This window comes from Lissotriton vulgaris, chromosome 3_1, assembly GCF_964263255.1.
Source record: "Lissotriton vulgaris chromosome 3_1, aLisVul1.2, whole genome shotgun sequence".
NCBI lineage: Eukaryota > Metazoa > Chordata > Amphibia > Caudata > Salamandridae > Lissotriton > Lissotriton vulgaris.
The window spans coordinates 1,559,171,609-1,559,195,309 of NC_141689.1; the positions used below are offsets into that span (position 1 = coordinate 1,559,171,609).

Here is a 23,701-nt window from a genome sequence, read left to right on the forward strand (position 1 = left end):
GACAGACGTAGCCCCCCCCAGGCTCAGGGTCCAAGCTGAGAGATCACCTGTGAGGAGGCCTTCTAGATCTCGTTCCCCCAGAAGGGAACATCGCTCGAGATCAAGGGATAGACGCAGTGCTCATCGCAGAAGTAGAACACCACAGTCTGTTTCTTCCTCCTCCTCTAACCACTCTTCAAAGAGGGACTACTCCCCCACACTTTTGGAGAAATGCAAGCGGGGGAGTCACCATAAATCTCAATGCTGTCCCTGTCCCATTTTATTGATGGATATATTGCAAAATGAAACCTTCTCCTTATGACATGAAAGAACATTTTATGTTTTGTCTTCCAGGGCTCTGCTGAAAAATTTTGTGAAGAAATTAATCAATTGAAGCAGTCACTTCATGATGCTGAAACTGTAACCAAAGATGCACAGAAAGAATCTGCATTCCTCAGAAGTGAGAACCTGGACCTGAAAGAACAAATGGTAAATGCAGTTGGATGTTACATTTCTCAGGTTTCTTTATGTGAATTATTTTGTAATGGTTTCCATAGTAGTTTAGTGGCCCACTTGTGATTGAGCTTATTGTACAAACTTGTGTTCCTCCAGTATTGGGATATCTTTTATAGATACACATGCTTAATTAATTTCCCATTGTTGAAGTGGGAGTCCCAGGGTGCTATAGTAAAGCAGTATCTATCAGTATAATAGCCTTTGAAGGGAATGCAAGGCATGGCTTAATAGCCTATGTCCTTTTTAAAAAAGGACCAAATTTGAGCAATGACCAATCAGGCAACAGTGTCCTTAGAAGACTCCCAACAGAGGCATCTTCCCTCAGATTTGCACTGCACGTCTTGTATTAGGGAGTCTCCCTGAGCTCCTCTTGGTTCTTTAGCTTTTGTTTCCAAATTGAACTTTATTCTGTTCCAGTATTTCAGAACTAGTCAAGAAAAGACTCTTTAGACTTTTGCCACCTGTGGTAAGAAAATGGTTCATTCAGAAGTTCTTCATAAAGGATGTATTTATTGCCTTCATCTACCCCACAAAGTGAGAGACTGCAAAATATGATGAGGGATGACACTTCGGGTTGCAGAAACTGAATTCTAAAACTGCCGTTGTTTGAGGAGGAAAGTAGTGAGTGTTCTGTTTCCTCACAAACTTCCAAGAAGATTAAAAGGTCTCACCATGCGTCTCCTTCATAGAAGCAAGAAAACCTTTAAAAAAAAGACCCACCATGGATCTGCAGGAGGTTCCTGTCATGAGGAAATAAAAAAGGGCTTCTTCACACTCTAAATCCTAGCCTTCTGCTCCATCTACAGCCCTGCCTTTGAAACCTAGAGCTTTCTCTGAACAGGTTTTAAAAATAAAACACACAGACTCAATTTTTTTATCTTCATTGAAACAATCATCAATGGCAACTAAGATCAAAATATGGACGACTGACATTATGCAGATTGTATAACAGTCGACATCGATCCCGTTGGCTACGACCGACTCGTTGACGACAACAGTTATGTCTACAGTACCTCTGTTGATGACACAATCCTAGTCGTCGAAATCCAAACCGAAGAAGCCACCAATGTCTCTTTAAACCATACCATGGATGTTCCTGTTGACTACCTTGTCAGCTAGACTTTTGCCATCTCCAGAAAGTATTCGTCCTGAATTCACTTCTAGTAAAGTGTCCACACTACCACCCAGCGACTTGTTGGATCTCCAAGAATCAGAGGATGAGGATCAAGAGATTCTTCGTGCAGCTCACAGCCCTTCTGAGCTAAACGTAAAATATCAAGAGGGAGATTATCATGAACCAGTTTATCAAGGACATCACTATTCTCTTCCTCTTCTTCCCCTTCCCCTTACCAGCTGAAGCGCGACAACCATCTGCAGCATTATCTACTCCTGCACCTAAGTCACCAGACCATATACATACTCAAAGAATGACGCCACAAACTTGCATCGCCATGCCTCCTCAAGAGGACATATCTAGTGAAGATGAGGACTACGATAATGGGGATAGAGAAGAAGGCGAAATAACCTACAATAAAACGGTCACCAATGAATGGGACGATGACTTTATCCCACCTCCAGCACCACAACCAGTGGGTTCTCCACAGGAGGTTATTGGTGGTTTTCATACGCTAAAGGAGAGAGCGGCCAAACTTCAAAGAGCAGTCCAGAAAAACAGTCCAAGCAATTCTGATTGCAGATTATATCTGTTAATGAACATGCCTGATAATCCACCAAATTCAATGAATTATCTGATTGATGTATGTAGGTTCACGGCCGGGTGTTTAACATAAAGAGTAACATCGTCCGCTTGCAGATTGTCCTCTCCAAGAATTCACTCTTTGATTCCAGCTGACATCTTCAGAGGGGGCTAGTCCGTCGTCCTTGGTGTCTGTTATGTTGGATCATTGTTGCCACAATAGTATTATTAATTGTTGACAGAGTGTTGTAGGAAGGTGGATACCTGAATATGGTTGCCCCCAACTTTTTGCCTGGTGTTTTGCTGGTTTTCCGACTTAGTTGACCTGTGACCCTGCTATTCAGGGCCTCAGGCCCACTGCTCTCTCTCTAAAATGGATTCCATGTACCTTAGGTACATATCTAATTGGTACTGGGCCACCTTATCAGACCCTGTAACTCAGGGCATAGGTGTACCCAGGGCCTACCAGGGGCTGCGGCATGTATTATGCCACCCCTGGCTGGCCATCTAAATCTGACACAACTGGCTGCACGACAGCTGGGGCAAAGTGGTGTAATCACCCTTTGCTGTAGATATAGTATACCTATATCTAACCCTAAAATGGACACTCGTATTCCTATCAGTCACTCCTATGGCAGGCCTTGACAATCCTGAAGGCAGAGTGCTTGGAATCGTGTGAGATGGTGCTCTGGCATGAGCTGAGCCCGTTTGCAGCTTGCGGAACCAAGTCCTAATAGCTGTTCCATGATAACGCATACCATATACTCTTAAGTGCATTATAATCCTCGCGGTTATATGCTATCTTTGGTATCGCTTTATCAAAACATGTCGAGTAAGGTGTCATACGAATTGGAATACTAACCCCTCGCCAATTCTGGCGACTGGGTTAGCATTCCACCCTTCTAGAGGGACACGACATGTATGTAACTGTGAACCCCGGTTAAAGTTAACTCAAGCCTCAGCATCACAAAATGGATGCTGCCACCACAGACACAAGTCTGACCTCCTGCTGCTGGGAGTCCTTCCAGCGAGGGAGGCTTGGACAAAGGGTTTCCTGTCAGGGGCGGTGCTAGCACCATCCCAGACAGGGTTTTGTGTATCCTGTGTAGGCAGGGCTTTAGAGGAAGGTGACTGCAAGTGGCACCCCGGTGCTCACTATGCATCTGCCTGCTAGAACCAGTTCCAGGGGCACACCAGCCCCTGAGCTGGGGAAAGTCCGGCATGGGAGAGGGGTGTAACCACCCCCCTTCCTGGTCCCACCCATGGGCAGGACCTAGTCGCGTGCCAGCCCCTTTTCCTAGTATAAAGATAGGAGCGGGCCCCCTTCCAAATTAGATCTTTGAATCCTGAAACTACTTTCTACGAAAGGAACTCTCGACTTCTTCTCAAGATTTCTCCCTTGTGACTAAGGAGTAGTCACCCTGCATCCGCAGGCACCATCCAAGCATCGCGGTCTGCTGTAAGTCTCTCCTCTGGATCAAGACTGCCCAGCTCGACGAGAACCGGCTTCCCTGGCACCTCTGACCTCTACACACATCGTCAGCTCAGCTGAGACCCGTGGGTGCGACGAGACCTCGAGGGACTGGCCATCTTCAAGACTGCACGACGCTTGCCCAGCACGACCGCCGAGGGATCCTCGAGTGAGTGCTTTGGGGTCCGAGAAGCCCCAACCCTGAGCAGCTCCAGCACCGAAGTTCAGCCCTCCAGCATCCACCAGATCTGCGTGGGGCCCTTCTGCTCTTTGCTGCTCACCGCGTTGTCTGGCTACTAGCCCGCTGGCTTGTGGCCTTCCCGACGACGAACGACGACATCAACACCGCTGGTCTGGTTGCTCCACACTGGCCCTTGCTCCCCTCCAAAAGAGGAGCACTCCGGACCCTCCTGGTCCACTCCAGACGCCATTTTGAGTCCACCGCGTGGGCTTGCAGTTGCCAAGACTTGTTGCCCCAATCCTGGGTCCAGCGACGTCGACAGCAGATACCATCGTGGGACAGCTCGCACCTCCATCCTGGTCGCCGACAACGCCTCCTGGTCCGTGAGACTGCAGAGCCCAGCGTCGCCCACTCACCTGGTCGAGATGACTCCATCTGGTGCCATCCTGGTGCCATCCTGGTGCCCATCTGATCACTGGCTAGTGATTCAGAACTTGGTCCACTCTGCTTACAGGTGTCTTCCATCTCCGATCCAGGCTTGGATCCATCCTAATCTCTTCACTGGTCGCCTGCCAGCAACTTCTTCTTTCAGGCTCCTGGTTCGTCAACGAGGGTTTCCGACGACACTTGAACCCTATGCAGCCGCAGCCCCTGGGCTAGGTAAACAGAGTACCCCGGTGCTCCAGCGTAGAACAACTCTCTAAGTGCCTAGATCCACTTTCGTTTTTGACCTACCTAGTCGGGTTCGCCCGAGAACACTAACTTTTGCATTTACTAGTATCCTTAGACTTTGTCCCGCATCCCGCGTGAGAGTGCACACTCTGCACCCGAGTCCCCTAGGCCTCCTGCTAGTAATCTGAAGGTTCAGTAGTCCAGTCCTAGCGATTCCAAACCCTATGAGATTAGTACTTACCTGCTAGTAATTTCGCATTCCACTTTTAGAGTATATGGTTTTCCGTGCCCCTCGGGCATTTGTGTAGATTGTGCACTTGAAGTATTTTCCTAAGAGTTTTGTTGTGTGCTTAGTACCCTGTCCTCATAAAGAGTACAGGGCTGTTGTGATCTAAATAAATACACTGTTTATTTTCATAACACTTGTGTGGTGTCCTTTCACTTGGTGTTCAAGGGGTATATGTGATGGTATAACAGCTGGCTTAACACACCCTCTAGAGTTTAGCCCGAAGATTGCTCGTATCCATGCTACTAGGATAGCTGGTCTATAAGGTTGACTTACAACCAATCATCAATAAGGGTTGTTTGGACTGATACAAAGTGCTCACTAGAATAGTGAACATTATATATCAGGCCAACTTCTCACAAGTGTGACCAGCCGATCGACTTCAGAGGCAAAAGCGGACCCATTCTGGCGCGGGATAATATTGAAAAAACTGCACACAGGTAGTACCATTGCGCATTCACAGCGATTCTCCCGCATTCAGAATGCCCAATGAAGCCGTGCTGCCGAAAGGTCAGTGGAGTGACACTGGGGGTAGCACGTGATTTGCTGGAAAAACCCTCCGCAAGAGAGAAGGTGCCATCCTGGAAGTATTTATTTTACTCATGCAAGGAACTACGGGCACATTACAGACAGCACCTGTGGGGCTGCGGGGCCAACTCAGCTGCTAATCACAACAGTAAGTCAGCTGAGCCCGGCCCGTCTCGGCATCCGAGTCCGAGGTGAGCAGGTAACGTCTACTTGCAGGCTGCTAAATTAAATGAACGCTATTAATACGATCAATACATATATCAAGAATATGTCAGCCATGAATAATGCTCACAGATCGGAGATCAGCCGAGACGAGTCTTGCAGCATGGCACAGCGACTCTGAGGCGCCAAACTGTCAGCAAATTCAGTGTCGCCCAAAGAAACAAAACTGGTGCTCGCCAGGGTGCCCGTAGTCAGTGACAGGTCTCGCTCCTTAATTCACCTGAGTTGATCCTCTGGCTCGGAGCATGGCCCCAGTGACGTCACCAGAGCGGCCTGCCATCATGGCATGAGAGAGTCTGTGAGCAGGCACTGCAGCCTGCACTCTAAGATTGAGTCCCCCGCTGCTTAACTTCCCGTTCCGGGCCGAACATGACCGCACTCTACCGCCACACATCCGGATTTAATCCCGGCCCCCTGGTGACACAGTCGGTGATTGGCTGCAGTATCAGACTGAGAGGACAGTCGGCCCGGTCCCCCTGCTGTGTCATGAGCCGCGCTGGCGCCGCAACCGCACGGCACCATAATTTGTCGCATTCTGTTTCCAGGGCAACAGGCAGCTCCTGGCAGAGTGCAATCGATACATTTGTAGCGCTCTCGGAGCTGAGAGCTGCAGCAGTCTGGGTTAACTGTTGAACACAACGGAGGCAGGCGCACCTCTCTCTCGGAGCAGCAGAGAGAGCCCGGGCACAGTCACAGGCGCCTCTGGTGGTTTGCCTGGCAGGAGGTGGCAAAATGCGTGACAACGCATTTCAGTGCGGTGATGCGGATCACCGCACTGAAATGCGTGAGCGTCACACCTGTTGGTAGACAGTTGGCAGGACTGGGAACACGATTGGGTTCCTTGCGTTTCCGTTTCTCGGCACAGCTTCCTCCTGGTGACGAGTCCCTCGTTACCGGGCACCCCCCGCGGCAGCACCAATTCCAGTGCGCCCCTTTTCCACATCACGGAGGAAGCTTGCGCTGCTCTTCTCAAGGTTCCCGGGCCGTGACCATGATTTCAGGGGATGATTTAAGTCTGATCCTTACTCGGGCCGCAGTGGTGAACTCTTGGCCAATTTCAGCAGCGTTCCTGAAGCGCATGCACCACGGGTCAGCGGCGCTGATTTCAGAGCAGTTTTGGTGTGCTCTTACTCGGGCCCCAAGTGGTGCAGTGGACCTTGATGCTAGTTTGTCACAACCCTCCACAGTCCCAGCGCAGGTAGGACACTGGCAGTAATCATGACTATTGAAGGGTGTTCCCCGTGCACCCGCTGCAGCGATGACTTTGGCACACAGTGCTTTACAGTTCAGTTAGGGTCCTCAAGCAGCGGCAGTGATTTAGGGGTAAAAGAAGTAGTCTCCCACACCTAGTGCTGCAGAGGCAGTTCAAGCAGTGAAGAAACTTGGTGATCCTTATGAATCCTCCACCAGGCAAGGGGGATAGACAGCAGATGGTGGTGGAGACACTTAGGAGATGGTATTCCTGGTTCACCTCTGGCAGGGCAAGATCAGCAGGCAGGCAGGGTTGCTCATCTAACTTGGGGCAGCAGTTCCTAGGAGCAGTCAACCTCATTAGTGTAGCAGTCCTCCCAGCACAACAGTCTTCACTCCAGCAGAGTCTCCAGGTCCAGTAGTTTAACAGGGATGTGTGGCCAGAACCCTCCCTAATATAGCCTAAAATCAGGTGACCAGGAGGGGGCGGCACTTTCTGGAAGAATCTAGGGGTTGGAACAATACTGGAAAAATCCAGGAGGCTCTGTGGTGTTCCCTATCCTACCTGTCTGTCAACCAGGGACAAAAGGCTACAGAATCAACAAGTCCCAGAACATGTTGACTACCATTATGTCAATGAAGTGTAGGCCTCACTGCAATAGCAGGGCTTGTAGCTGATACTCTAGTGTCACTATGAGTCCTAATGTCCAACAAAAATATGGATCCAGTCAGAGGCAAAGAGGGCAAAAAATGTAGGAGAAGACCACCTTAGGGCTGACCGATCCAACACCCAGGATTCAGGGGCGATCTTTGTTAATAAGAAAAGACAATAATACAAGTGTACATTACCTCAAAATACTGGGAAGTACAAGATCCAAAGTTCTGTCCCAGGAAGAAGCTTAACCATTTGAAAATGGGGGCTATGTCATCAAGTGACCATAAGAGCAGAACATCTCTCAGGAGTGCACAACTCCCTAGCATACACCTTGAGCAGAAGGGCCCAGAGTTGCCATGAGTAGGAACTAAACCATCTCATTCTGGACGCCATATTTCAACAATGAGGCAAGTCCAAACTGGATTGTTTTTCATCTCTGCAGGTCAAAATTTTTTAGTTTAATGCCAGCAAGTAACCTCAAAAGGAATGTTGGGCGTTTGCCTTTTTGATGCAATGGTCTGGGATTTATGCCTACGCTTTTCCCCTGATCCTACTTGTTCCCAGGCTTCTTGTGAAAATCGAAAGCAAACCTTGATGGTTAATACTCATCGCTCCACGATAGCCCAGACAACACTCATTTATGGAGCTCCTCATGTTGTTGGAGGACAACTGAAGCCCCAAGTGGTCTTGTCGATGAACAACCAGCAGCTTCAGCACCCAGGTATTCCAAAGGATTGTAGGAATATCCTTGCTAAGGCCAGAGTAAACTACTAACAGAACATATCTGAATGAAACACGTTAGTTATAGATTCCTCACTTTAAAAGTACCCCCAGGCGTCAGACTGGATCCAGAATGTTTTTCGTCAGCAGTTCTCTGCGTGTCGGAAGGTGGCATTGGTCGGCTCCGCATACGTTGTTGGCGTCGTGTCGCCGGGTGAGGTCACAGTAGCTACTTAGACGCCACCCTCGCACGCTGACGTCAGTTTTCTTTTTTCGCTCCAGCCATCGCAGATCTGGAGAGAGCGGTACCTCCAGTCACTTTTTCTCGACTTTTGTCGACTTCTTTTTTGAGTCCATCGACGCCTGGTGCAGAAGGAATGCCCGGCTTCAAGGCATGTGATGCGGTTCCTGTAACCACCTGATGTCTGTGACAGATCTGCACCCCGTGTGCCTCTTTTGCCTGGAGCGCGACCACGACCCCAAGTCTTGCTCTGCCCCGTTTAAGGTGCCAGTCGCGAGGGAGGTCGTGGGACTGGTCGCGGAGCCAGCACCATTCGTCTAAGTCATCGATATCTTCTCACTCTGGGTCGAGTAACTCGACGCATAAGAAGGAATCGAGGAAGCATAGTCGCTCTTCGACTTCTCCTCGTCGGTCGGCCGAACTGACGAGGGATGCGGGTGATACCCCTCCTGCGGCTCCGCATGTTCAACCTAAAGAGTCGACTCCGCGTTTCCCTCCTTTCCTGGGACCCGTAGCGACTCCCGCCCAGCTTTGTACGTTCTACGAGGCGATGCAGTCGCCAGCATGAATTCATCCAATGTTTTACTAAACGCCAAAACTGTTACATTTCTCTGGATGGCTGCAACTAAACTGGACTCTGTCAACCCCACCAGTGCAGAGGAAATACACTCTTAAATGCTGTAATTATTGCTCCTGCACCAACCATCACTGCACGCATAACCTGTCTCAACAAAGTTAACCCTAATGTGCTTCACTAAAGACCAACCACACAGCAGTTTGCACATCACAGCCCACGCGATTCGGGTGTAGCCACATCATCAGTCCTGCTTGCATACAGCACTTTTGCATTTACAATGCAGCTTACCACAGTTTTAAATTGATTAGAATTTGCTGCTACTCTTTGGGCTTGGTCACCGCCCTGCATTTTATATTATTTATTACCACTCTCTGCATTGATCCGCCTTAAAAGGGTATCGTCCGGACCGAGACCTGATCCGCTCTAAAAATGTACTGTCTGTGACCTGATCTCATTTATATGTTTGTATGTGATTGTTGACCCGCAGCTCCACACATAGGCCTGTATTTTGCATAACTTGCATGTTTTTAAATGTTTGCGTATAAGCGGGATACATCTCATGCACTGATTGATGTCTTAACCACTTTTAAAATGTAGATTAGCTGAATTCCATCTGCAGACCTGTCTTACAATGGGTCTGTGTTCTGCGTATTATGCTTATTGCTCGCTTTGCCATGTGCTGTTTCACTTATTTAGCAAAATAAGACTCAGTTGAACTTTGCCGCCAGTTTTTAGCGATGCTTTTAACATATGGTTTTGCTGTGGAAGTGGCATATCTTGATGTGTTTTTTTTTTTTTTTTACTGTTTGTAAAGGTTTTATTAACCATACAATACAATTGACTGACTACTCCTGGCAGCTTCTAGAGCTAAGAAAAATGTAAGGGCTGCAAATATTGGTAGAGCTGCTTTGGATCATAGTGAACAGGTTTAATCGGTGTGGCAGACATTTTGATCTAGAACCACAAGTTTCCATTTTTGGAGCAGCACTTCCTCAGGAGTTAACATTTAAGCCCTTTTGCTTATGCAGCTTTTAGATGTTGTTGCCAAGCTCAGGTTTGTGTTGCGTTGGAGCCCAAGATCTTTTAGGTGACACTCCTGCCTCCGCAGGCCCCCAAAGCAATTTGAGAACGGATGGCAAAAGTCTTTCTGGGTGTTTTCAGACCATACAGGGGGGCCCTGATGTTGCACCATATTATACAGTGGTCCATGGTGCTCGCTTAGTCAACCACTTGCCTTCTGCCCCCTATGAAGTGATGCCTCCCGTAGGTCAAAATGTGTCACTTTTCAAGAAACCGTATGATTCGGAGCCATGTTCCCAACCTGATCAGTTTCAGAAAAAAACACTTCCCACTCACCAATAAATCCCCCCACGGCAGAAACATTTAGGTGTACTACATGTGTCGGACACAATATAAAAGCACATTTCATGAGCATTAATGATGTTAGTTTGGATGTGCATGGTGATTTTATGTGTCTAGGATGAGTCATGAGTAAAACCCTATATGACGGAACTGAGAGGGTTCTATATTCACAGTGGCTTAGCCAATGTCTGCCTACTGCCAGAATAAAGGTAGTCTCATTCCAGAGACTGCAACGATTACCGTCCAATGCTGTTAAAAGATCTCCTATGAGAATTGACTTATCAGGGCAAATACGTAACTTTTTCATAAGAAGTTCATATATATTGTTTGTACTCACCTACTACAGACTTTAGTCGTTTTTTTCTTGTGCGGTTTGCAGGCTTTAATCGTCATTTTAATTACTTGCCCAATCTTTTTTTTTTTTTTTATGTAGACTGAGTTGTCAAATACTTACAGCCAAATGGAAAAAGATGTTAAGCTGTATAAGGGTCAGTTGGAATCCGAAAAGGCACATTATAAAAAAATGCAGGTGGATATGCAGAAAGAGTTGCAGTACGCGTTTAATGAAAACACAAAGCTAAACTCCCTCCTGGATGGCAAAGTTCCAAAAGGTATGTCTTAAGAAACTTCAAAGCCCTAATAATAAAGAATTAATGGTTACGATGCCAATGTTTTATCTGTTGCAGGTCATTTAAAAAGATTCTTTAGTTTGACGTTTTATTTACATAATCTAGGCAGAAGCAAACCTTTATTAAGCATCTCTCTTCTGTTGCTTACAGTTTAATTATGCATAGGCAATTCATGTCAGTGTATAATGTATAAGAAGGGGCTATGGGGTTGGAATGTGGAATTCCTTTGCTATTGGTTGTGAGAGTATGAGGTAAGCAAATGTTGTGGCTAATAGAGTATTGGTTTGTCACAAGGCTACGTGTTCAATGGTAACCAGGTGGCATTAGTAGAAATAAAATGTTTATTTAGTTAGCACTTTCAGATGAGCATTTGTTGTGATACCTTAGTGATTAACCACATCGCTGCTGTGGTTATTTTTCCCCTGTGCTGGAAAGTGTCATTTTGCTTCATTCATGACGAGCTCAGCTCGTCATCAGCACAGCTCCACTGTGCCTCATGACGAGCTGAGCTCGTCATGAGCATGGAAGGGGTTAATAATCAGTGGCTATTTGTGGATAACATTCGCTAACATGGCTCTGCGTGCTGAACTGCTTCTCGCATTGATGATTTAGTCCATTGAAGCAATTGTCAACAAGTACAGAACGTTTGCAGATAGTGAAGCGCACTAACACAATTTAATATTTTGGTTCTGTGATTATTTTTCTTATCTTGTTCCTAAGAAGCAAAATGTTAATTTCCAATGTAGGAATATAAAGAAAGATACGCACACCAAATGTACATGTAGGAGAGTAAAATATTAAAGATTGTGTAGGATTTTCAATTTTTATCTTTTATTTTCATCTTGTGGCGTGCCAGAGCCAATTTAATTTGTTGTACTTCAGGGTCCGTATTACAGAAGTGCCCCGGGGACGCAATAGGCGTTGGCTACCACTTTCCATGCCTTAGGGACATTTGGTATTACAGAAAAGGCAGCAGATGCTTGTACGGCCCTTTCTGTAATACAGATAGTGCTGGGGCACATATAAGCACCAGTGCCTCGTTTGCATAGGGGTGAGGCCCCATGCAAATGAGGGAATCCCTTTGCCTGCGCCGTATACAGACGTGAACGCAGAGGCAAAGAAGCCGTCCGGGGCACGAACAGTGCACCACCTAAAAGGTGGTGCACGGTCAGTGCACCCACTGATAGCAGTCCTCTGAAGTGAGGTAAGGGGTCCTGTGAAACTCCCAGACATCCCCGTACTGGCAGGTGCAGTCACTCACTGCACCCACTTGCAATATTTACAATTTTGCTTGGCGACGCTTTTTGTCATGAGTGGAGGTCAGGCCTACTGTACGCCTTAACGCCCATACCACTTTTGTCAAGGGTTCTCAAGAAGATAAAGAATGACCAAGCCTTTCTTGTTGCTCCGGACTGGGCAAGTAGAGTCTGCTATCCAGAGCTTCTGAAAATTAGCATTGATTAGCATTACCCCTTCGTGAGGATCTTCTGTCGCAGCAACAACAGGCGAGGGTCCTCCACTCGAACCTATCTACTCTCCACCTCCAAGAGTGGAGATTGAGCGGCGACAGTTGATAGCTGTCGAACTTCCTCCCGGAGTATGCAAGGTGTTATTTTGATGGCCAGGTAGCCCTCCACTAAGACTGTATACGCCTCCTGTCGGCAAAAGTTTGTAAAATAGTGTATAGAAAGGTATATTTACCCTATTTCTGCCTCTCTTTCTACTATTCTACTTTTTATTCGGGAAACAGTCACTACAATGCGGCCATTTCCATGCAAACCTTTACCACGCATGCATAACAACGCATGCGTGGTTACCACAAAACCCTTACCATGCATACCTTTACTACGAAATACGTAGTAAAGGCATGTGTGTGGTAAAGACGAACATTATAAAAAGGGGGCTTGGGGGGTGTCCCCCCAAAAATTAAACAAATAGCGAGGGAATAAAAAGGGGGGTTGGTGGGGGGGGATTTCCCCCCCACACCGAAATAAACCGCAACAGATTTCAAGTGAAGTGGAGGCAATCGGCTTCGTTAGAGAGGAAAGGGAAAGAAACTTCTGCTTCCTCTTTACGACGTCCAACTTCAAAAAGGGAAGATGAAGGACAGGACTCAGACAATGTGAAGAGGTAAGGGGAATTTTAAACTAATAAAAAGATTAAGGGTTAAGGGTAGGGGTAAAAATAAGGATTGGGGGGGGGATATAACCTTTAGCACGAGTATGCCTTTAACATGCATACATTTACATTGAAAATCGGTGTAAATCTATGCGTGGTAAAACTTTCGTGCAAAAAAATATGCGAACAAAGCATTCCGTTGTAACACATGTGTGGTAAAGGCATGCGTTGCAACGGAATGCGTTGTAACGACATACAACCTTTTATTCTTACCCTTGCCGAGAAGGACTCTGCGTTTGGTACTCTCATGGGTTATCTTTCTGCTCTGCCTGACTTCTTGCGCCTGCCAGACAACCCTCTGTTTAATTCTCCTGTTATAAATAGATCCTTAAGAGGGCTTGTACATATGTTTCCACCAATTCCCTTTGTCATACCACATTGGGACCTTAATTTGATTCTCACTATTAATATTTGAGCTCCTTTCAAGACTTTACATAATTTTCCCCTCTGGCTGCTTGCCATCAAAACAGCCTTTTTTGGAGGCAATAACTTTGGCCCGAAGGGTGCGTAAGTTGCAGGCATTGCCATCCAGGCCTCCTTATGTGATGATCTTTGGAGATAAAGTGGTGTTGTGCACCCAGGCTTCATTCTTGCCAAAGGTGGTGACTAAATTCCGTCTGGGTAAATCAATCACGCTGCCCACCTTTTTTTCGCCCCTACCCACCCTTCTAAGGAGCGTTCCCACCACCAGGCTTCTCAGAGTAGCTTTTGAGCTGCCTGTATCTCTCTAGATCTCTAGCTCCTTGTGAGTAGCTCTCCTGTGTTTTGCTTGGTTGAATTATTTGTAAGGCAAAATTAAAAAGCATACATTTGAGAGGAAAATGGGAGTATTTTCAGAAGTTGTTTGGAGAAAAATGTGAATTTTCAAAGTGTGTTTAAAGCTATTATTCGAATTGGAGAGATGTACTACTCCCATTATTACTTTGGTGCAAGGGGGTGGGGGTGCAGCTATGACTCTCGTATTACCCATGTAGAAGGGAATGCTACTGATAACCCTGCCTAATGCAATGATGTGATCACTGCTGATTGTCTTGTTTGGGGGTGCCACTACTACATCACTAACATTAGTAGCTCCAGATGATTTTCATTGTACTTAAGTAGATATTATTACAGACCAGGTTGGAGACCCCTGGCTCTAAACCCGAAAAGAGCATTGTTTTACCTTGACAGCACAAGAGAGATCCGGATGGAGGACTGACTGTTTGCGGGGTACATGGGAGCTAAAAAAGGTCAGGCAGTGCAGAAACGGACCATTTCTCACAAGTCATTCTCAGCATTAAGATCTGCTACCTCCTAGTTAAGAAGCAGTCCCCTGAGGGACTTACAAGCCCATTCCACCAGGGGAAAGGCTGCGACCACAGCGTTGGCTTGGGTTGTTCAATCCTGGACATCTGCCAGGCAGCTATGTGGGTATCTTTTTGCATGTTTGCCAAGCACTACTTCCTGGGCAGTCAGGTCTGCAGGGACGGGCATTTTTCCTGTTTGGTCCTGCAGGACTTTTTTAGTATGAGATATCTGTCCGCAGCCCACCACAAGATGCTGTGGCTTTGGTATCTATGCAAAGGTAAAGAATCTGCAGGTAAAAATCCCTATCAGATGAGCAAGTTACTTACCTTTGGTAACGCTTTATCTGGTAGAGACAATATCTAGCTGCAGATTCCTTACAGACCCACCCATGCCTCCCACCTCTGTGAACTCATTTGTTAGGGCTAAATTTGTTTCCTTTTTCAGGGACTTTGTTACGACACACTCAGTCACTTCCTGGCTCTGTGCTTCTGACGGGAGAAAGAGAAAAGTACTGAAGTCCGCGTGCCTGGTTGGCGCCTATATAGTTGACCCCGATGTCATAACAGACGCTAACGATATCGTGTGGAGCTGAAGGGATTCACCCGACATAGAGCGCCGGAGTATTGCTCAACCAAAAGTTTTGGCATTAACCCTACGCCTGGGAAATTCAAAATTCAAGGGTAAGGAATCTGCAGCTAGATATTGTCTTTACCAAATAATGCGTTACCTTAGGTAAGTAACTTGTTCATTGCACTGGGTGTCCCCTTTTTATCTTCAAAAGTAATTCTATTGTAAAACGTATTTACATGCAACAAAGTATCTTTGGTTCGATAAAATAAATATACTTAAAGTATTTTTTTAGAAACAATTGGTCTCAGCTTGTCATTGAGTGTGTCATTTATTGCCTGTGTCTGTACAACAAATGCTTAGCACTGTCCTCTGATAAGCCCATACTACCACAAAAGAGAACATTAGTATCTACTTGAGCCTCTGTAAAGCCTCTGGGGACCCACTGGACTCTGCGTACACTATACCTCATTCTGTTGTAGTATTATATACAGAGCAAGCGTCCTACATTGATGGCAATGGTAGGATCTCTGACTTTGCATTTGCTGATAACATTTAGCCAAAAAGTGACTACAGACTTAAATCCAAAATTGCCTTTAGATTAAAAAAAACATTAAATTGACAAATGTATCTAAATTTCTCAAATCTGCTGCTAGGGCCTTGATTAAGTCCCTGTAGTTTTAAAGTGTTTAGAAGTCAAAACGTTTACTGTAGTTGGGGCTTAAAAGTACCTAGAAGTTTTTTTTGTTCTTCTAAAAGGTCCCCAACTTTAGTAAAATATTGAGTGATCCAGAAAACATAGTTAATTTTGTAGCTCTCTGCAAGAACTACAAAATTAAACTTAAATCAAACCCTACCAAGGCTAAGCTCCAGGAGCTCGGTAGAGTATGATGGAGATCATCCCTCTTGTGAGGGTGACCACATTGAGGACAACCTTAATGAAGAGGACATCCTTTTAGCAAGGATGGCTAGCACGATGGCCCTGGAGGATAGACTCCTGGCAATAGAAAGGGAGAGACTAGATGTGGGCCTAGTACCCATAAATGTTGGCAGCAACATAATTCTTGGGGGCCGAGTGAACTCTTATGGCCCAAAAATCCCCAAAGGGATTTTCCCCAAATATGAGGAAGGGGATGATATCACAAAATGGTTCACAGCCTTTGAGATGGCCTCTGGAATGAGAGAGCTGAAGAGGTCACACTGGGGAGCATTGCTTTTGGAACTGTTCACTGGTAAGTGCAGGAATAGACTCCTGAAACTCACTGGGACAGATGCTGAGTCCTATGACCTCATGAAGGGTACCCTGATTGAGATCTTTTGACTCACTACTGAAGAGTATAGGATCAAGTTCAGGGAGTGTAGAAAAGTGGATTTCTTTTGCAGTAACCCCCACCCCCACACACACTTTTTTGGCAGATTTCTGATACACTTTGAGTTTATATGCCCTAGGTCCCTGCCAATCAGGTTCACAGGGCCTGTGTTCTTTCCCAAAACTGTACCTTTGTACCCACTATTGTCACATCTCTGCCCTCATGTAAATACCTTGTAAAAGATGTCATGGGTACCAAGGGCACTGTGACCAGAGAACACCTCTAAGGGCTGCAGCAACTATTGTGCCACCCTTAGAGGTCCTGCCCCTTAACACCTACACACTGCCATTGCAGTTGGTGCAGAGGAAAATCAAGAGTCAACATGGCACACATCCCTGTGTACCGTGCCTGCAAACCACTACCTGAGGCCTAGGTAAGTCGCCCCTCTAGCAGTGTGTACTACCCCTAAGGTGAGGGTACAGTGGCATGAGCCCAGGTTCCCCCTAAAGTGTCTAAGCCCATTCTTAGACATTGTAAGTGAAGTAAAGCCATACAGAGAATATCGTTTGGGAGTTGGTCATTACGAATTCCACAGCTCCATAATGGCTTTACTAAACACTGGGAAGTTTGGTAGCTAACGTCTCAGCACATTAAACCCACACTGATGCCAATATTGGATTTATTATATAATGCACTCAGAGGGCATCTTAGAGATCCCCCTAAAAATTGGCCAGCCCTGGTGGTGTTCCTGAATGGCTGCCCGCCTTTTGCAACCATCAGACAGGTTTCTGGACCCCTCTGTGGAGAGCCTCCGCTCTCTGGTTCCAAAAACGAAGCCCATCCTGGGTGGCAGAGGTGTCATGCCGTCTCTCCATGGATGGGCCGGGCCCATGAAAGGGGAAGCTTCAAAGGCCTGCCACCTTTGGAAGCTGTCTGTTCCTTTTCCTGCCCTCGGCAGCTGGCTCCCACCAGTTTTGGCCCCCTCTTTAGGTGGGAGAATCTGCTTGAAAACCAAGCTAGGAAGAGAGATGTGCCCACCTTTGCCAACCCTACCCTTCAGGTGGGGGAGGTGTAGTGAGGCAAACATCTGTCCTCTCCATCTTGAAGATGAGGGGACTCAACCAATTAGGGAGAGGCTCATGCCCCCTCCCACTGGAGGGTGACATAATAGTGGTGTACCCACCACAAGGAAGTGACCCAATGGTGCAGACCTACACACCCCATTAACACCCCTAAATCTAGTATTTAGAGGACAACCCTGAACCTTGCTGCCTCCGATTCAAGGAAGAAAGAAGGACGAAAGAGCTGTGCTGACCCAGGAAGAAGAGGACGCCAACTTCTTTGGCACCAGCCCCACTGTCCCATCTACGACCTGCCTACAGCAAGAACTCTAGCGAGTTCAGTAGCCAGGAAACCCCAAAGCTTTGAGGGCCTGCCCTGCAACCATCTTACCGACTGTCTCCTGTGAGCAGAGGATTTGCTCAAGCAAAGACTCACCCACAGAATCCAGATTCCAGTGACTCAGCGATTCTGCAGCGCTCTGCACCTGATGCCAACAGCCTGAGTTTGAGTGTCCCAACATCACAAGGTCCTCCCAGTGATCATGACCAGGGATCTAGTGATCCCTGACCTCCCTCCAGCTTAGAGACAATGCCTGCATACTCAACCTGAAGGGTCCCCCGACCGCGACCCGAGATGATATGAAAACCTGACGCCAGAAGACCTCCCTGCACCTGACGCCCCATGGATTTGGGTGGCCCAATAGACAGTGTCCAGGCATCCCACAAGAACCCAACTTACCTCTCCTGCTGGTGGTCGCCTTTAGGCAGTCTCCCAGCCTGAGCCTGCAGCAACCTAGAGAAACAGAAGGTAGTGCAAAGCAGTTCAGATAATTCGTCCTCACATTGGGCCATAACATCTCCCTAGCTGGGCATCTTGGCCAGACCAAAACTTGGAAGAGGCTACTCAGCCACTTCTATTGGCCAAACATGTCCCAGAATGTGAAGATGTTTTACAGCTCCTGTATCACCTGTCAAGCCAGTGTCAAGACAGGTCGCCACCCAAAGGCCCCCTTAATTCCACCTTCAGTGGTATGGGTTTCCTTTGAAAGGGTAGGGGTGGATATAGTTGGGCCACTTGAACCTCCCATCGCATCAGTAAACCAATTCATACTGGTAGTAGTCGATCATGCTACTAGTTATCCTGAGGCAATTCCCCTTAGGACTGCTACAGCCCTTACAGTAGCCAAGGCTCTCATTGGTATATCTTTACCTGGGTAGGGTTCTTAAGGAGGTGGTTTAATACCGGTGCCAACTTCATGTCTAATTACTTGAAACACATGTGGAATGAGCGCGAGTGTGGAGTGACCTATACGTTCCCTACACCTTATCACCCACAAGCAATGGCTTTGCTGAGAAATTCAACAAGTCATTGAAAGGCATGATCATGGGACTAACTGAAAAATTTGAAGGGAGATGAAATGTCATTTTGCCATGCCTGCTTTTCGCCTACAGAGAGGTGCCTCAGAAATGAGTAGGGGTTTCCCCCTTTGAACTCCTGTTTGGCTATCCTGTTAGGGGACCACTTTCTCTTCTGAAGGAATGTTAAGAGAAGTCTCTCCACAAACCTAAGCAATATATTGTGGACTACTTACTAGACCTACATTGCAGGATGGCAGAGTACATGGCAAAAACATCCAAAAACCTTTAGGCCAGCCAAAGAGCTCCAGAAACTCTGGTAGGACCAAAAGGCTGCACTGGTGGAATTTCAACCAGGGCAGAAGGTATGCATTTTGGCTCCTGTGACACCAAGGGCCCTCCAAGACAAATGGAGTGGTCCTTACCCTATCCTTGAAAAGTAAGATGAGGTCATCTACTTGGTAGACCTGGGCACTCGCAGGAGCCCTGAGTGTCGTGTAGTTCCCAATAATCCGTAGGATCTGCACATTTGTTAGACAACATAAACTTTGGGTGAGGTGCCTAGACTGATTACGAGCACCCCAGCAGGATATTTGGACCTAGAACCAGCTAGCTAACAGTGCCACTATAAGCCTTCCTAACCCTACCAGGAAGTGAATGGCTTCTGGCAACCACTGGACATGACAAGCCTCACCCCTGGGGATCGTGGTAACATAACAGATCCTTTCGCTCAGCCACTCGTGCTCTGTTCTCCGATAAATATTGCAGAGTATACACACAGGCGTTTTCTTTATATTTTTTTAACCAATTTTATTCTTGTATAAAATACATGTGCTGTGATAATCCGTAGACAGAAGCAGATGAAAGTAATTACAAGCACCAAAAGAGTAAATAGTACATGCAGTTCTACCATTGTTACAGACCTCCACCTGACAATGCAACATTTCCAGACTCTTCTAGACCCGGTTTTAAACCTGATAACAATGCACCCCAACCTATGCATTCTAGTTGACCTCAACATTTGGTTTGACAAACCCAATATGCCCCATCCAAAAACAATCCTCACTGGCTTAGGTGGCCTGAGCCTACATCAGATTGTCCACAAACCCACACACATTGCTGGATACATCCTAGATGTAATTTTTGTTTATATAAAACTAGTTACTTTTCAAAGAATAACTCCTCTCACTTGGTCAGAACACCATTTGCTTGATTTCCAACATAAAACAAAAAGCAACACACCTAAAACCACCTTACATGCATCCACCTATCAACCATGGAACAAACTCAATTTTGAACACTTGGAAATAAAGCTAACATCCAGTACAGATCTAGACACAATAATATTGTTCAAAAACTGCGGAAGCTTTTGATCTCCTAATACCACTAAAACCAACAGAACAAAAGAAATCTGGCACCTTGGAGAAATACAGAGATAAAAGAGCAAATTAAAAAAGCTGTAACATACCTGGCTCAAAACAAACACCAATCAAGACAAACTTCGCCTACAGAAACTTAAGATTATACAAGTCCGCTATCAAAAAAGCTAAAAAAGATACTATTCAGACCGAATTAAAAAAGCTAAATTTGCAAATAAAGAATTCTATAAAATTCTCACTGAATTTTGTAAACCAAATTGCCTAGAAGGTTCTCATCCCATTACTCAAGATTTCACAGATAAACTGGCAGATCATTACAAGTCCAAAGCAGACACATTGGTCTCATATTTAAGAAAAACCACCTGCCCTGGACCTTTTCCAAAACAACAATGTAAGAATAAGCTAACCCTGCCTCTCCAATCCTTTAAACAAATTCCACACAATGAATGTATGGACCGAGATTAATTCTAACAACCTCTGCTGCCACACCAGTAAGAAGAATTCTCAACAATTCCTTAACTATCGGAATATTTCCTGAAAATCTAAAAAAGTCCTACATACACCCATTACTGAAGAAAACAAACCTGCACCTACTGAACCCCGACAACTACAAACAGATTACAAATGGACCTTTCATGGGAAAACTGATAGAAAGAGCACCATTTGCCCACGTCTCATAATTCATTGAAGAGAATGCCATACTTTCAGACTTCCTAACGGGACCAGAATGGGGTTGCTGCACTACTTTTCTTCGACCGCTCGGCTTCCTTTGACCCGGTTGACCATGATACTCTGATACAAAGACTCTACCAAGCCAGCATAGAGGGGACTGCTCTATACTGGATCACATTCAACGTTAACAGAACCAATGTCATCCATACCTCCCCTTTCTCTTCCAAACCATACTTCACAAAAGCAGGGTTCCCTCAAGGCTCTATCATCTCAACCATGCTTTTCAACATCTACATGAAGTGATTACCGGCACGGATTAATAAATTTCACCTCGCATGCTATAACTATGCAGCTGACACACAAATACTCCTACAACTGGAATTCCCCAAATACATTGGAAACTCACCAGTTTACAGTTGTTTCAGAGCCGTGGATCAATGGATGACATGGAGCCATCTCAAACTGAATGCTTAAACATAAATACTTACATGTGGCGATTGGAAAAATTATGACCCAATCGCCGCAGGACCTGATGATTTTGGAACACTGCCTAAAGTATCAAAGGAAGTAAGCAACCTCAGAATTACCGTGGACTCCAAGCTATCAATGAATGCCCAAGTGGACAGACTACCAACAACAAGCTTTGTTACTATAAAATTTCTGAGACGCATCTTCTCCCCATCTGGAATTTATACACAAGGTCCAGACTACCATCTCTTTTTCTGTCTAAACTCGATTACGTCAATAGACTCTACCACGGATCCCCTGTGCCAACTATGAAAAGACTGGGGGGGTGCTAGGTGGCGCATGACCATTATGGCTGCACTGTAGTGGGGCTCTTGGCACCCAGCTGCATTAGCCTGCATTTTATCCTGCCCGCAAACGACTAGACTGTTTCTACTGTTGCTCCGAGCACTCCTGATACCCTCCGCTACCCACCGATGCCGAAATAGTGAGGCCTGTACGCCGGCGGCCGTGTCAGCGCGTTCTGATTTGGTGGCGCTGAGACACTGGTCCACACTGCTGGATTGCGGGTCAGCAGTCTTTGCCCAATCAAGCTCCCGGTGCACACATGTGTGCTGGGCTGCTCCGAGAAGACTTCACTGCTACTGCGACTTCCGATCTGGTCTCAGGCAGCATTGTGCCCTTATTGCCCCTGGCTTTGCAAAGACGGTGCCTTGATGTGTGGTGGGGGCCTGAATTGATCTACTGCTGAGACTCCACAGTGCTGCCTCAGGTGCCACAACTGCCTCCCGTTGCACCGCAGTCCTGTGGCGCGGATCTGATCCATGAGGACATGGCAACGCTACTTCTGACACCATCCGCTGCCCTCCTAATGCCATAGTGGTGAGGTGAGAAACGTTTTACAATTGCTGGTGCCTGCGGATCGGACGGTGGGAAAGCACCAGTGAGCAAATTGAACCCCCGGCACCTGTAGGAAGACTGTGCCACTCTGAAGACATTGCGCTGCTGCAGCGCACGTCCTCTTTCATAAATAGGCCGTCACTTGAGTCCCCAACCCCTATACAACGCCCTGCATGGCCCAACACAATTGACGTAATTTCAGAAGTGTGATGCAGGGAGCCAGAACACACAGTGTTGCATTCTTCTCAAACCCACCCCAACTGCTGCGGCCATTACGCGTGATACTGCTTCTCTACCATGCAGGACTTTTTGTCACAGCCCCACTGATATTGCTCTTGTATTTGCTGGCTGTGCACTAGTGTGGACATTGGCTAGGACACACAGGCCCACTGCATACTATCCTCCTCGTTCCTAACTGTTGGGGTGCGTTATATGGACTGCAACTTCACCCCTGCTTTGCCAAGACTCGTGCTTCAATTATGGGCAGCATCGGATATATAGGCGGAGGTCGGCACTCTCAGATCGCGCTACGTTGTGAGATTTCAGAGTATTCCGGCATTCTATTTGCTGCAAACCTCTGGGAGGTTGAAACCAGATTTAGAAGATACTATACCCTGCAGCTGTAGCGACTTCCTTGACTTTGGTGCTTGCTACATGCACACATTTTACTGTCAGGGAGACTGACCGCGTAGTATACCTCATTGTGACCTCCTGCCTAAGCAAATTAAATCTACGAACTGTCCTATCCTAATCCACCCACGGAGGTGAGGCCCTGGCATGCCGGAGGATCTGTGTCGAATATTCAAGCTGAAGGCCTGTCTGTCACGTAGGCGTGTCCGGTCCTCCTTCGCCTCTGGCAACACACAGATTCATCCGAACTTTTGGCCAGTCTCCCCTGGAGTTTTGACCTGATCAGTCACATTGCACTAGACTCGATATGGGGAAAACAGAAGGCAAACAATCAAAGTTGCACTTTGAAGCCAGCAAAACTTACTCGCTCCCGTGCATATGAGCCAGATAATACCAGAGCAGAGCGGATACAAGACCCAGAAACTTACCGGGAGGAAGATGTCAAAGCCCTCCTGCTTGCAATGAAGCACAGCCTTACCTACATAGAGTCCAAAATGGACACCATGAACACTTGACTGGACTCTGTGGTACTGAAGCTGGACAGACCTGAGGAAAGGATTGTGGAGTCGGAAAAACGTATCTCGGATGGAGAAGACACCACAACCCAAATGCAAAAGCACATCGCCCAAATAGATCAAGTCCTCCAAGTGATCTCTGCACAAAATGAGGATTTAGAAGCATGCAGTAAGCGTAATGTGTGTTATTAGAATCCCAAAAAGTACCAACACTGGTAAGATGGAGGATTTCGTTGAACGCCTACTGTGCGGGACTTTCAACGATGAAGCATTCTCGAAGCACTTGGCCATCGAAAGGGCGTATCGCTTCTTGGGTCCCAGGCCTCCCCAGGAAGTCATCCTCGCCGGATTATTGCTAATTTCGTCAATTTCAGAAACCGTGATGTGGCTTCGAGGGTAATGACTTTACTGTATACCCGGACTTCACTCAGACAGTCCAAGAGGCCAGACGAAAA

General features: G+C 46.7%; 1 protein-coding gene across 1 annotated transcript in view; it reads left to right on the top strand.

Moving 5' to 3' along the window:
* Positions 1–23,701, top strand: part of CENPE (centromere protein E) — a 1,817,274-nt gene that overhangs the window by 507,993 nt on the left and 1,285,580 nt on the right. Inside the window, exons 21-22 of the mRNA XM_086962044.1 lie at positions 334–468; positions 10,731–10,908. Of these exons, the coding sequence (XP_086818170.1) occupies positions 334–468; positions 10,731–10,908 (313 nt within the window). The remainder of the gene's footprint in view (positions 1–333; positions 469–10,730; positions 10,909–23,701) is intronic.